Below are 15,689 nucleotides of genomic sequence, written 5' to 3'. Positions count from 1 at the left end.
ATTCACTATGTTTCTTTTCACTGGGTGACATCAAAGTACAAAAAAAGTGTATCATCGATTTTCCCCCTTCCAATCGTATTGATTTTACGAAGTACACATTATTCTACATACTATGCTCACCCAGCATAACGCTTTCACTTTCCAGACTGGCATCCTCAAACAAACTTGGTCTCACATTTACCCAATTCCGCCATCGAATGGATTAGTTACAATTCAATTACAGCAACCAGAATGGAAACTCGCAGTGGTAATCATGAACAAAATCAACTTATCATTCATAATTCGCCATGCCCACATTCCTTGAGAGGTTTCAATTGGTTTCAATGCTCCCAAGCCACCTCAATCGAATAAAATAATTAATCGAAATGGATGTAGATCTTTTCTTTGAAAAAAGATCGTTGTAGTAGTTACTAGAGCGATGAATCAAATTCATTTTCTTCCACAATATCTATCACTAAGAAAAGGAAAGTTTAAAGCCTATCAATACACCCCATGCTCAAAAGACTTGTCTACTGTAATCAATCAATAGGAAATCTAGATACTAGATACTCCGTGTATCTCAAATCTATCAAACATTTTTCAAATGCATTGTTGTAAACTATTGGGCGCAAAACTTCTTTAGGCAATGCCAAATTGCTTGTTTTCATTGGGACTAGCGATTTGCCAAGCAATGAATCAAAATTTATCAGTTTCAACAGAAATAAACCGAATCATAGGAAAGGTAAGCCGCTGAAAGAGTAGAAGAAATGGCGGCAGATCAGATATTAATACTCCATTCTATTTTAACAAAAGGCCTCCGATATAGTATTGATTTGCAATAATGGAATCTAGAGTGAAATTGTTGACGCAATACGAAGCGTGCCTGCAATGATATACGTGAAGCGTACTCAGGGGGAAATCATTCTGTGCGTGGAATAGATTGAAAGTTAAAAAAAAATTCGCAATAAGTATCATAACGGTGGGTTGCTGTAAATTCGACGGTGTTATGAATGATTTGGGAAAAGGTATTGAAGAAAAACCATAATAGCTGCAATATAGTGAAAACAAGTCGTCAGATTTCGGTAATAGATAATTGCAAAATAACCGTTTTAAAGAGCACACATTAAAGGCTATTTGAACTCTTTTTTGTTTCAATTAAGCTTTTCCACAAAATTGCCCATTGATTGCGGAAGCTATCTGTAGTTGACCTAAACAGTATCTATTGTAAAATATCGCGGTATGAAACAGCAACTTGCTGTTGGATCAAATCCAATTCTTCAGCAGTAAGCAGCACAAAGCCTCACAGAACCAGTAACGCAAATGTAGGTTCAAAAACTTCGTGTGGATGGCCAACAAAAGATTAATCATCCATTGGAGATACCTTTCCCCTAATTTTTCCCACAATGGATAAATCACAGTTGTTCTTACTTCCTTACTTATAGCATATTATTCATTATGCCATATCTTCATTTCCATTATCGCAAGGCGGCATTCATCGTCTTTTGTAGTCGGTTAGCGCGCAGAATTATAGAGGGCAACAGGGTGGACGGAACCGCGGTAGATTTTCGATTTGAAGCATTCGTTAATGCGAACTTTGGCCTTGAAGCATGTTAAAGCACTTCATTTCTAGCCCATAATGGCACACCAGGAGGAAAGGTATGCAGCATTGTGCTTCCCGTTATTATTACTCTAAGATGACTGATATCTGACATTGACGGTTTAAATCACTCTGCCCCCAGTGAAATTTGAACAGCGACCTTCCTTTGGAATAGTTTGGTCAAACCACTCACCAACAATTTAGGGACAAATACGAAATCTGCGCAAATCCAGCTGACTCCAGGAAGATTTGCTAGTTTTGCATATATCAGTTGATGATAACGTCGTTTTCCGATTGCAGACAGCTTATGATGTGTGTCAAACAGCTTCACCGTTTTAAAGGTGGTAAAAAGTCAATTAAAGACGTTGATATCTTTCGATATCAACTAACGACCCACACGTCGACACAGTCAATACTATGGTGCGGACGAATTGGCATTAGGGAACTAACTAAAAAGTGTGGGGTATCAGTTGGGTCTGGTTACAAGATTTTGACTGAAAAATTGAAGATACACCTCATCGCAGCGAAATTTGTACCATATCTGATAACAAATGACCAAAAAGCCAATTGCGTCAAGGTTTGTCAGGTATTACTTGATCAGTCAGAAGATGATGAAAACTTGTTATCAAGAATCATATTAGCTAATGAAGTATAGATTTACGAAGTATGACCACACCTGACAGGTATAAAAAGCAAATCCATCGAATGAGAAAGAGAAATTTGAGGTCCAATAGGGATAACCGGCAGGAGCCGTATGACTTGGTAACTGGGTCGGGCTATCGGAATGTACAGCACAGCGGCGAAACAGCTAATCATGGGCCGGTTCAAAGTCCAAGCGCCACGATGCCCAGGAATATGATTCCGCCTGGTGCAACTGTTCGTGTAGGCACCGAATGAAGCGGACTGAGGATAAGAATCTCTTTATCATTCACTCCTGGTACCGGAATAACAACAGCGGGGGCAGGTGCAACATCTTATCGCCCCTTGTTGCACCATAGATTCGTCGACCGCTTCCCGCAATATGCATACGCAACTGAGCAGCAGGTTGAAGGCTAGTACCGCTTTATTACTCGCAGTGACATAATCCCGACCCCCTAACTGATGACTAATAACACTACGCCGCTTTGCTGGAAACAGTTTCAGTACTCACCGAAGCATTCATCTTCTGGGTTAAGTGTGTGCTGAGGTTCAGGACGAACGTATGGAACTGTCGGCAATGGATGAGATTAAGTCTGAGCTGATAAGTGTGCTGATAAGTCGCTATAGCAAGTAAAATCACTTGTGTATTGTAGTGCAGTTGTGCTGTCAAATTTCACTGCCAATGGTTTCAATAACCGAAAGGATCCACCATGGAAAATTCGTCGGTAACATCGACGGGACCCACTAAGGCAGGACATTGCTAGACTACTATAAATCAGCTCTAGCAATGCCAGCAGATGGATGAAGAACAAGATGAATGAATGAATGGATGAAGAAGATTTGTCGGAACTATGTCATCCCCAGCGTGACACTCATAGTTGTAATTCTAAACACATTCTAGCCGGTTGCGACGGTATGCCGAAAGTAACTCCAGAGGTGTTCAGAATGCAATGTACATGAGGAACCAGCGGAGTTTTTCAGATCACTCAGTGAATCCCTACAGAACATCCAAACAGTACAGTTTTCAGTAATGAAAGCAAAAGAATATAAGGATGGACTTTGGGGGTTAACACCTGCCATGCTACTATGTTGATATGATGTTACCGAGGAGCCACAAACAGCTCGAAGAACTGGAAGCGCTACGGTTTGGATCGCCTGTATACACAGTCGGTTGGCACATAGCATATGGTCATTTTTCGATTGGAGAAATATTCACCTTTCCTCACGGGGGGAGTACCTACCTTATCCCTAAGGACACGGTGCATCCATTATTAGCGAAAGGGACAATATGCACCTCGTGACCAACATGCTGTTCGAGGAATAGAAGACAACTTTCAAGGGGATTCGTGGAGTACTTTTTAGTTTTGTATGGTACTGAACCCCTTTCCATGGCTACTAAATAATGCTAGAGGATACGGTTTTGCAATTAAATATGACGTGCGACGACATCAAGCTGTATGCTTGAAGTCTGTTGCGAATAATAAACATGGTCAGCCATGATATTCTGATGGAATTTGGTCTAGACAAGTGTCGAATCCGAGCCATCCGAAAAGGTCATCATGAGCCGCATGCCACCAAAAACTACAGTCAACATTTCGCCCGCAAAATTTTATACAAATTCGTTAACATCGAAATACAACTAACCTTTTTGCTTGTCAAACACAAATTTCGAATACATGCAATGCAAAATGGCGACAAATTTCAACATATTATAGGGAGATTATTACCACCAAATTTGTCTCAGAATATCGAATGGTTTCAAATGGTTCCTTCTTTAAGTAACCTCGTACATACTCGTAGTATTAAGTATATATATCCTTCCAATCTTTTGACCTCTAACATTCAAGTTAATAATATTAACTGGTCACCAGCGTAGCTATTCTTTGACCTCTGATATAAATGCTCTATGCGCTATTTTCCACACCAATGGTACATAATGAGGGTAGGCTTTTCGTGAATACTACCTTTAACGATGGAGCAATTAACGCAGCACTTCTCGTAACATTACTGGAATAATTCCACTCTTATCAGATGCTTCATAAGATTCAAATAAATGTCTGGTGTTAAGGAATGGGTAACTGTTTGATTTTTTGTTGAGCCCGCCCTAGGTAGAAGGCAAAGCAGGATTGTGAATCCAATTTCGTAAGTCATACTAAGCATTTAGTAAGGAGAAACTTCAAGGATAATTCCCGAGAGATTCAAGGATAATTCCCAAGAGATTCAATCCGACAGCAGTTACCAAGGAAAACCGTAAAACATTTAAAAATTTGCTATCCTACTCGATGCTTTTTCATCCTACTTTCCTCCCTTCGAAGAACATACCCACAATTTGAGAAACTAACATTTTTTTGACTCCGTCACATCATAGTGTCACCCAGGCTGGTTAAAATGGTATCGAAACATCTTCTTCTCAACGATAGTCATAGCCACACTTTGGCTTTAGAAGTTTACTGAATGTTGTAGAATTAAGCTAATACAGTGAACCCACTAATCTAAACTGAACTACTAGTGAAACCTTGAAACTGATATTGCAAATAATACTAAACTAATCAAAAGTATCTGAAAATGAATTCTTTCAAGCCTTACACACCTCCTTCTACTACCTTCCGGAATTACCACTCCCGGTTATTAGACTACCTACGGTTGGTGGTGTGACCTTGAATGGATCCAAAACACAAACGATCATGAAGACTGCTATATCTGAACTTTCAACTCCTGGTTCGGAAAAATCTATACAAAACTTAGGAAGCGCTATATGTAGACAGTACTTACAACTCTGACAGTGCCGAAGCCAACCTAATTGAACGTCAACGTATCGACTTCATGCCTGAGTTGATATCCTGGTTAAGCCATGAGTTGGGAAAAAATTTGGAAACTATTAAAGTGACAAACTATGATATATTGATACTATCTACTCAATAACGTCTAGGGCAAAAAAAGTCCTTTTTGCTGACCCTAGATATTAAGAAAGGTTTCAACTTTGAAATGCAACAGAATGACTGTGACATCCAGGGCAACGGATATGATGTTTTAGCAAATAAGCAGGAAAGGAGAATTAGGAACGATTTGGAAAACCCATGAAGTTCGAAAGCACAAGAAACTTTCAGATCGATCTAGTAGCCTACATAAGGATATAGAATATCGCAGGATGTTACTGCAGTGTAAATCATTGTGTACATAGCGATGAAACGAATTAATAATTAGATGAAACGGATATTTTCGGTGAATAGTGAAAAAGTCGTTGCTGATTTTCTGTGACCTTAAGGAGACAATGAGAAGTTATCGTAATATAAAGTTGGAACAAGCCAGTGAAATAATACCATCATTCCATCGTCCTCTTTCCCAAGATGTCCAGAGAGACCATAGTATTTTCCATTGAAAAAAAAAAATAAATAAACAATCTACAGTGACTTTATTTAGGTCAACCATAAGAGCAAATTTCAGTTTACCTCACCATGGTACCTACGAATTTTTGACACCCTATATAGGTTTTGCAAGTCTGATTCAGAATTTTCCGAACTAAATTACGAATTTTCTAAACAATTTCAGAATTTTCCAAATTGACTTCAGACTTCTCCAAGTCAGTTTCAGAATTTTTGATTTCAAATTCAGACATTTCCATTTCAAAATCAGAATTTTCCATTTCAAATTCAGAATTTTTTTAATGTTCTACTATAAGATTTTATGCCAACATTTCATCACTGGACAAGGATGGAGAATCTATGAGAGAAATGTGCACAACTCATATTTTTTTCATAGTTTTCGTTTTTTTTTGTAAATAAGAACTAATTCAAGTTATGTAAGCTTGAAGACAAATTTAAAGGGAAGTGTTTATCTATAATAGTTACCAAAAAACATCAAAATTATGAAAAAATTATGGATTGCGCAGACCTCTCTCCTAGAATCTCATCCTTTATCAGTTCAGGTGACTTCGCTTCTTGCTTACTCCGGGTAACTGTTTGAAAGTGATAAGCAACCCCATAATTTAAACTCCTTAATCCTTGGGAATTTTTTTCGATTGTCACTGCACATTAATAAGGTTCTACACGAAACGAATGAATTAATTGCAGTCAAAAGTACATGCATGGAGTCTTGAAAAACACCGAAAATTGGGGAGGTTATATTTCTCTCCCAAACCACGAAAACGAACAATAATGGGAGTTCAGATTTCTCCCACTGTATAAACTCCATTCTTATCCAGTGATAAAATGTTAGTATAAAACGTTATAGTAGAACATTGAAAAAATTCTGAATCTGAAATGGAAAATTCTGGTTTTGAAATAGAAAAGTCTGAATTTGAAATCGAAATTTCTGAAATTGATTTGAAAAGTCTGATGTCAGTTTGAAAAAATCTAAAATTGTTTGGAAAATTTTTAACCACACTTGCAAAACTTATATCATAGCCTATGTGCCGCTATGGTTATAGCCCCCACACCCGGCTCCTTGTGCTTAATTTACTCGTTGAAGTGGAGGAAATTTCTTCTGAGTTAAAAATAATTTGGAAGCATAACTCAAAGAGTGATGTGCGAAGTACATGCACCCTTGCCGCGCGAAAACAAACATCCTAGGTAATACAATATTTTTACGCGGAAGGAGTAAGCAAGTAAAGAAATAAGTGCCATAGTTATTTCGAATCGGGGAGGATTCATACAACAACCAACGGAGAGGCGGCGCTTTAAAAGGATACAAACTAAATAAACTCCTAACTCCTGGAATAGGAAGAAAATCCAAACCCAAAAGCCCTACTCTGCTTACCAACTACAGCCCTACAATCACCGTCTTACCTGTATCAAATACATGATTCTAGGTTCAATCTTTGCTGCTGACACTGCTTCCCGTGCTTATCCACAGTTCAAAACACCTTCCTTTCTCAGAATCTCAGTTTTGTTTCCAATTCTTACACGTTGCTAACTAGAGCGAAGACTCGTCTCACTTTTCGCTGCATATCAATGCAGCAATGTGTACTGTTGCACCGCATCATGTGTTTCGTAACTTAGATACTTTGCAAAACAAATATCCAATGCACTTGCCGTTATCAGCAAGTGTTGATTGCAAAATCCCGCGAAACACACTCCTTAAGATAACAAACGGTGGGAACCCGAGAAAAGGAGGGACGAAAAGGTAAACACAACTTTCTTCACCAATGCCGTGAACAATTATTAAACCAATAGTTTAGCAATTTGTTTCCACTTGAATGCAACCTTAAATGAGTGGAAATGCGAGGTGGAAAGGTAAACGAATATTTTATGGATTTTGGCCGTTTTTTTCACGTTTTTAATTTTCACAAACAAATTTTATTGGATGGAGTTACTAAGCGCGGTCACGTCTGCATGCGTTGTTATCGTTAAGTCCCATGTGAAAGTTGCATAAATTATCAGGCATGTCACACGAAAACCAACCAGAGGAACACCAATAAACAAAACAAGTTTTCGGACGATTATTTGATGGTACTCGCACTTTTACAGCCACTTAGTAAGCCACGGATTAACAATTGCACCAAGAAGACATTAAGCAAATTATAAACGATGTATAATTAGCAATGTTGCTGGTGAGCTGTTGTTGTTCCGTACACAAGTACACAAGTCTCCTAGAGACAGAACGGTCAATGGTCGATTATTACACTAACTTCTAGCATTAGATACTTGTATGTTCCCTTCGCAGATACTAAATGCGGAAGAAACGGCCTCGTGAAATCGATTGCGCGGAATTATCGAATTTTCCGACAACTACGAGTAGCGGGCACGAAAAACACCTTGGAAGCTCCCTCTCATGAATGGGGCCAACAACAGTTGGAACTCATTGTAATGTAATTTCCCATAGCCGATGGGGAAGACTGACATGCACTAGAAACGCTTTCCTAGAAGCTCCAGAAACTATATCTACAATCTTAAGGCCGAATCCAATTCTACCGCTTACTACGACGGTTCGTAGTGTAATGTGAGGCCAGAAACAGCATAGGAGCCAGATAGCCACCTCGCGTCATACCACCAGCCAATACTTGCAACGGATAGTTGGTGGCTTGAGGAGCGGCAGGCTAAGTCACTATTGTTGCTGTCTTAAGACGTTTAGGCCTATGTGAACTCGACGCTCAACACGACCCAAACAATCAGAGAAAGATGAATACAAAACACAAGATAGAATGCAACTTCGTTTGGTTTCGAGGTGGATACGACTCGTCGTCACATTACCTTTAACATTGGGAATTGTTTGAATACCTCACACATGTTACCTGTGCCGTATGGCCGCGTATTATGACGGAATGTGGCCGAGCGTGCATACTTTAGTATGCAATTTACAGTGAAGCAGGTGAATTTTTGTTTTAATTATATAGGGTGAATTTTTAAAGTTATTAGCCCTATTGGAAAAGTGAACAGCGTTTTATATTGATACCATTTCTCAGAGCCAACCAGCAATTTTTGGGGTTAAAGGTTTTAAATAAATTTTTTTTGGTTTTATCTTATCTTGAAAAAGACCGTTCCAATATAATATTATCAGCAAAAAGGATGTTGCATTCAAAGTGGTTGGTTCGAATAACCAAAACCTACCCCTTGACTGTACTCCGGCCCATTGCAGCTGGTAGAGAAAATAGCACACACATTGTTCAGTTGACCATGAATGCACGTAATCCCCAGGAGTGTTAGCACTATACAACGATATTTTCCTCCTCATCATAGGGGTGTCACACCAACGTAGAAAACATTACCACCAGCCTCAACTCCAAGGAGTTATCGATTGCGTTACGTGAGTACGGGCATGCCATAAATTGACATGGTTCAAGACGGTCCCTGTGCCAAAGGTCGTTAGCTTAACATGTACATTAAACTAAGGAAGGACAAATTCAAATAGAATTTTTGATGTCTCGGAATTCCCTTAATCCTATCCAATATTTCCACGCGGATGATTGTAAGGACTAGAAGGTTCTTTTTATACCAGACGCCCTGAAGACCAAACAGCAGACAGATATACAAGTCCAGACTAATTGCTAACTCTTTTTATCCCAAACAGTTCTTAATAACAACTTAGGAGATAGAAGGAGCATTTCGCCACAATGTTAATTAAGTCAGCCTTATTCTCAAACGAAAGTCAAGCTTAACAACCCCTATACGCACGCATCATATTATCTATAGGACAGTTTCTGAAAATTTGTTTCAATCACTTCTAGGGAAATTACGGAAAATGGAAAGAGGGTCGTCATCGTCGAGGAACTACAGCCCATTTCAAGCCTTGGTCTTCAAGATGCCCTTGCTCCAATTATCTCGATCCAATTTTTAAATCCGAGAAATGGTGTGGTACCTTCGACAACAGAATCTGACCAGCCCGTTCGATGTTTTCATACCGGTCTTCGTCCTTTCACCCTCCCTTCGAATATCCTGTTAGGTATCGGAATAACATCCATACCCTGAATATAGCCGGCCTATAGCAACTTCCGAAATTTTATTGATTTGGAGAATTCAGGGTCGTCAAATATTTGGCAGAACTTATGGTTGTATCTAACCATTGGTCTCCCCTCGCTTAGCTCCTATTATTCTCCCCAGGACCCTCTTCCCGAAGGTTTTATTATCGTTTTGTACACTGGGAATTTTGGTTGCCTTTGCTTTTAAAATACGTTTCGGTATATAAAGTCCATATTTTCTAGGTTGTACTCGTCAATCAATACATTTGGTCTTGGGCATCATTTTTCTCGTTTGTGTCATAATTTTCGTTTTGTTTTCATTAGTTCGTAGACCAACTTAATTTGCTTTTTCATCAAGGTTTATAAAAATTTCCTTCGCTGGTGTGAAATATTGCGTCATGTTTATATCCTCCGCAAATACGACAATTTGACAGGACTTATAGACCCGAGTTCCTTTTGGTTCCATGGGCAACTCTCTTAGAACCTCCTCCAGTGCCGGATTGAACAGTAAAGGTCGCACCCCACCTTTTGTTTTTAAACCGACATTTATCTCAAATTCATATAGGGGGGGCATTATCATTCTAGTAAGGCTTATTAGTTTTGTAGTTTTGCTGGAATTCCCAAGTCAAGCATTACTTTGTGCAGTATATAGTATTACGGTCAATACTGTTAAATGCCTGCTTGAAGTCTATGAATATTTTTCCAGCACTAATTTAACCGTAAATAGCTGATCAATGATCAATTTTTCAATCCGAAAACCTCCTTGGCATTTACCAATTATCTTTTCGGCGTAGAATCTAATTCTTCTCTCTAAAATACCTATAATTGTCACATGTCAACTTGTCACCTCTTTTATGGATAGGGCATATCACACTTTTTTTCCAACTCGGGAGATTTTTCGTGGTTCCAGATGTACAGAACCAAATTATGAGTAGCTTCCATGATCTACGAATCTAGTCAATCTTACCATGCTTTCGATTTAAACACTTAAACACGCACCTGAGCTGCCAATGAGCCGCAAAATCAATCGGTCTCTTGTCTCGTTTTGCCAAAAAAGTAGCTACTCTTTCACGGTACGTCACCATTCTTTTAATTTTGTCCCTTGCCATTGTATATAGCTTTACGCTCCTTAGCAAGAAAGGCAACGGGGATCACACCTGCGATCCCTATCACAGCTGGTTCAAAGACGGTACGATAGGCAGACGCCACTCTCGAAGCTCCTCGTTTCAATACTTGCGCAAGGCGCTTACGATATACCTCCTTACCAAGAGCATCAGGCAATACTTCCGAACAGAACAAACTGCGCCTCACTAATTAGAAGACATCGCCTCCCAGACGCAGGACTCCTGATGTTTGCCATTAGCGAGCTTAAAGCTAAACTCTAGTTGCTGCTTTAATTTGCTCGAAAAAGTTAATTCTTAAGTCGAGCGTCAATCCGAGATACTAAGCCATTGATTTTGACTCGGTTATCGACTTGCTGATCGATATGGGAGGGAGGTTCGGAACTCTATTTAAGTCACGATGATTACTTCGGTTTTTTTAGTGCAAAATTGATACCATGAGCAGTCATCCGTCCGTTTAACCGTCGTATTAATATGCCAAATCTGCTTTGCACCTGTTCAACAGTGCGTCTGACAACAAGTGCCGCAACCCCCGACGTCATCTCTATCCTCTGACCCTCTAGGACAAGGAGCAGTTTCTAAGATAATTCTCCAATTGTAAGATATAGCTTGGCACGTTGTATGTATTGTCTAGTGTGCCGAAAATAGCTTTTCATCTTACAACATTAAAGGCATTTTTTATATCAAGCGTTACGAGGATCACCACCCATTGAGCTCGGCTGTATACCTCCACTTGACGAACCGCGTCGACGACTTGTATGAGAGCATCTACTGTGGATTTCTCTTCTCTAAAACCAAACTATCTTGGGAATAAATCTCCGGGAGCACGTATCACTTCACCAAGTCTGCTCCTAACGAGCTTTTCGACTACTTTCCCGGCTGTATAAAGCATATAAAGTGGCCAGTGTATCTGCAAAGTGGCCAGTGTGCAGATAGAAGCTCATGGTCGCCTTTCCTTTTACTGATCAATACCTGCCTCGTGACCCTCAAGCGGAAAGGAAAAATGTCCTTCTTCAGACAAACGTTGAATGCGCCGAGCAGTACGTCTGGCCGATGTTGAAACATCAGGTTGTACACCTCTGCCGGGATACCATCGGGTCTTGACGTCTTCTTGTTTTTCATTGAGAGGGCTGAATCTCTTTTATAGAGAACAGTTGGCAATCCTCCGCGCCTTTCATGCTGTAGTCGGGAAATAATTCCCGTACAATACGATCCATCGGGTCGGCCTTTAGTGAATCAGGGTCCCGCACAGCCCCCATTTTTCGGATTACCAGTTTATAACCGGGTCCTTACGGGGCCCTTCATCTCGTCATCTCGTCAACCAGGTCCTCCCAGGAGCGAGCTTTACTTCTGTATACCGCGCTGCGAAGTCTCTTTTCGCTGATCTATATTCTCCAATTGTGCTACATTCCTCCTCCCGGCCGATTAGGGCATTGAATCAAGCGGCGTAGTTTGTTACACTCCTTCCGGAGCTCGGCAGTTTCCTCCATTCATCAACATATAGCAGATTTGCACCCCCCGGGAGTGTCACTGAATCTCCCGGTGTTCACATTCATGATGTTCCATTCACAGGAAGAATGCCGGGCTAGAGTGCACCGAGAGGGAATGTCAACCACTTCGAACGTGATGTATTGGTGGTCGCTTGCCAAGATTTTCAGAACGCCGGAACGTTAGCGTGGACCCGGTGTTTAAAACTACGAAGTCTGTCATTTCGAGAATCCGTTTTCCTCTGGAGTCTGAGAAGTGCTGACATTGAAGTCTCCCCTAACCAGAATCTGCCCCTCCACGCCCAAGACAGCGTTACCCAAAGCGTCAAACCTGTGCCGAAAGTCCAGCATCGCCTGATTCAGTATTAGATAAACGCTAAAAACGTTATCCCTAAACACCGAATCCAGACAAATCATCCCCTCGGGTTTGGACAAGAACCCTAATGTGGTTGGGTCCCGGACCCAGATGGCAGCGGTTGCTGATAAGTCAGGAAGTCTTAAAGCTGAGGCCCTGTTCCGGTACTATTCATTGATGAGTACTGAATTAGCTTTTATCTCCGCAGCGAACTGCGCAAGCAATTGATAAGTAATCATGTTCACCGCGTCCTAACTTCCCTTCAATCTAACTTAGATACTCTGGTTCGTTGGTGCTCGACTAAGGGTTTAGCGCTAAATGTCAGAAAGTGTTACTTAACGAACATTCCTTGTTCTGCTTAAATTCTATTCAAGACGTCGGAGTCACTTTCGACAATAAGCTCCGCTTTGACAGCCATTGCCTCGAAGTCACCAATCGAGCAGCAAAAATTTTCAGGCTTTATACTTCGCTCCTCCTCTGATTCTAACTTCAGCCAAACCTCCTTAACTCTCTTCAATTCCCTCGTGAGGAATATCCTCGAGTACTGCTCCGTGATCTGGTCACCCTCCCGTAACTGTGACTGTCTTGCCCTCGAAAATGTGCAACGTACTACTGTGATAAAAAAGTAAGGTGAAATTGTCATTTAAAACTCCCGCGCATTAGGAAGGCAAGTAAATTCTTTTTCTAGATTGGTAGGACTGTCTATAACTTTTGCCAGGCGTCTGTTTGTCAAAAGGTTTAATTATCTCCGAGTTACACATGTTTTTGAAAAGAACCAAAAGTGAACTTTTCGATTTTTACAATGGTTGATTAAGCAAAGAAATTGCATCAAATTTTGTTTGCGGAACGAATATTCTTGTACGGACACGTTGAAAATGTTGCGGAAGGCCTTTGGTGATCAAACTATGGCACAAAAAACAAACAACGACTTCAAAGCGGGCTGAGAACGCGTTGAAGACGAACCGCGCTCTGGACGACTATAAACATCTACCGACGAGAGCTACGTCCAAAAATTCAAAGATTTGGTGCTTGAAAATCGTCGATTGACAATTAGGGACTTCGTCGATAATGTTGGAATATCATCTGGCTCAGACCAAACCATTGTGAAGGATGTTTTGTGCTTCAAACGCGTCAAGTCTCGATTGGTGCGAAAATCGCTCAATTTTTGGTTCTTCGCGACTTTTTTGCTAAAAACTCGACTCATATCATTGCGCAACCACCGTATTTGGCTCCGTGCGACTTCTGGCTATTTAGCAAACTCAAAAGGCCAATGCGGGGACGCTGTTTTGATAAGATTGAGGAGATAAAAACCGAATCGAAGAAGGTCTTGAGGGTTATACTGAAAAAAAGACTATTCCCACTGTTTCCAGGATTGGAAAAAGCGTTAGCAAAAGTGCGTTTTATCGGACGGGGATTACTTTGAAGAAGATGTAATTTGGAAGAATAGGTAAAGAATTTACATTTTATAAACAAATTCACCTTACTTTTTGATCACAGTAGTAAATTCACCCGTTCCCTCTTCTTTAAGATAAGCTTCCCTCGTGTGGACTACTCCTTCCGCCACCGCTTTCTAAACCTTCCTTTCCTACAACAGCGTAGATCCTATCTGGATCTATGCACACTTTTTAAACTTCCCTCGAGTCTGATGGGTTGCTCCGCCGCTAACGGCATCACCTGCCGTCCTGCGTCTTATAACACACATTGCGCAGACATTTTCAACGTGCCTTCGCAGAGCTCGAAGTCTACTTTCATTTGCCGATTCCTAGGCTTTGCCGAAATTACAATGCACAACAGCTTGGTCCTTTTAAATTCTCTACTTTAAGTAGTTTTAAGCATAGGATAAGATTATTGCTTCTTCTTCCTCCTGAGGACAATAAGTAATTGAAGTTTATTCTGTTTGTTGTCCGTTAAATTAAATAAATAAAAAAATACTAACCAGCCAATTTTAATTTTCCCGCTGTTAAGAAGTTTCTTCGCGTATTGCTTGGCAATTTCCAGCCCAGCGACTACAGGCATTGATTACCTCCAGATATTCGCGCTTGATGGCCTCTTCTACTTCCATCTTGCCTGAGAGGCAGTCAAGATTTCGGATTTCTAGAGAGCATGTGGGTTCGACGCTCGTTACCAGAGCTTTCTCTTCCAATATCGCCTTGACCACTTCACAGAACGTTCATTTGTTTGCCGGCTTCGGACGAGGAGTAGACCACCCTTCGTTTTCCGAATGGAAGACGCTTGTGATTAGCTTCTATTCAGTTCATACGGACGTAGATAAAGACGCATTTGCAAAATTAGGAATCAAGATCACCAAACTGAGTCTCTGTGCCGAGATACACAAAAAAACTAATAAACTAATGGGTGCAATAAGGGCGTCTTCAACGCGGAATCTGCACGAGAGCATTTAGGAGTTTTTTTTTAGATTCGAAAAAGCCTACGAACGTCGAAGGAAGCTGCCCAAATAGACATACTTAAACATTGTACAATTGGCACTGTATCTGAGCCCTGAGTAAACTACCTAGAAGGTAAAAAAAACCCTGAAGCAATGAATGATTTAGTAGTGATTGAATGCAGGGACTTGGACGAGATCGCTACAAAGGCCAGATTTTAAAATCATAACTAAAAACTAAAATATGTACTAATCGAATCGCTCGTAGGGAGAGTAACTGCCATAACCCAGGAACTACTGACAATATTAATGCTTAGATCGAAGAAATCAACTCCAAAAATATGTTCAAACCTTTATGATACTTAGGAATAGTTGACACTTTCACTTTCTGGGAAGGCGAAATAAGTCAGCCACCGATCAATGATACACGCTCGACGCAGATCCCTAACCCTAATTTGCTACAGAATATATTATAATTAGTACTCTTTTCCCACAAATTCCAACTGCGGCCAATCTACAACTGTTCAGTTAGAACCCCATGAAGTTATCTATTTTCTTTTTTAAGGTTTTGTGTAAATCACCTACCTACCGCTCTCTGAGCCACTCTTCTGGCTCGGTGTCAGGCTGATCGAAGGCTGGTCAGTTCAGTATTCCACCAGTAGTTTGGTCTTCTGCTGGGGAATGAGCACCTCCTAGGCATGGACGCGTCACACGCCTTGGCGATGCATTGGATCA

The 15,689-nt window shown here is 40.6% G+C and overlaps 1 protein-coding gene across 2 annotated transcripts in view; it reads right to left on the bottom strand.

Annotated features, from left to right (window-relative positions):
* Positions 1-15,689, bottom strand: part of LOC119649162 (supervillin) — an 838,258-nt gene that overhangs the window by 731,247 nt on the left and 91,322 nt on the right. Inside the window, exon 1 of one of the 2 annotated variants that reach the window (XM_038051177.1) lies at positions 7,000-8,110. The exons of the other annotated variant lie outside the window; for it this stretch is intronic. Coding sequence (XP_037907105.1) covers positions 7,000-7,014 — 15 coding nt within the window. The 5' untranslated portion in view covers positions 7,015-8,110. Of the gene's footprint in view, positions 1-6,999; positions 8,111-15,689 lie in introns of those variants that run through there. 2 annotated transcript variants of the gene reach the window in all.

Source organism: Hermetia illucens, chromosome 2, assembly GCF_905115235.1.
Source record: "Hermetia illucens chromosome 2, iHerIll2.2.curated.20191125, whole genome shotgun sequence".
Classification (NCBI taxonomy): Eukaryota; Metazoa; Arthropoda; class Insecta; order Diptera; family Stratiomyidae; genus Hermetia; species Hermetia illucens.
The sequence above is the reverse complement of the archived record's forward strand: the minus strand, read 5'-3'. Positions and strand labels throughout refer to the sequence as shown.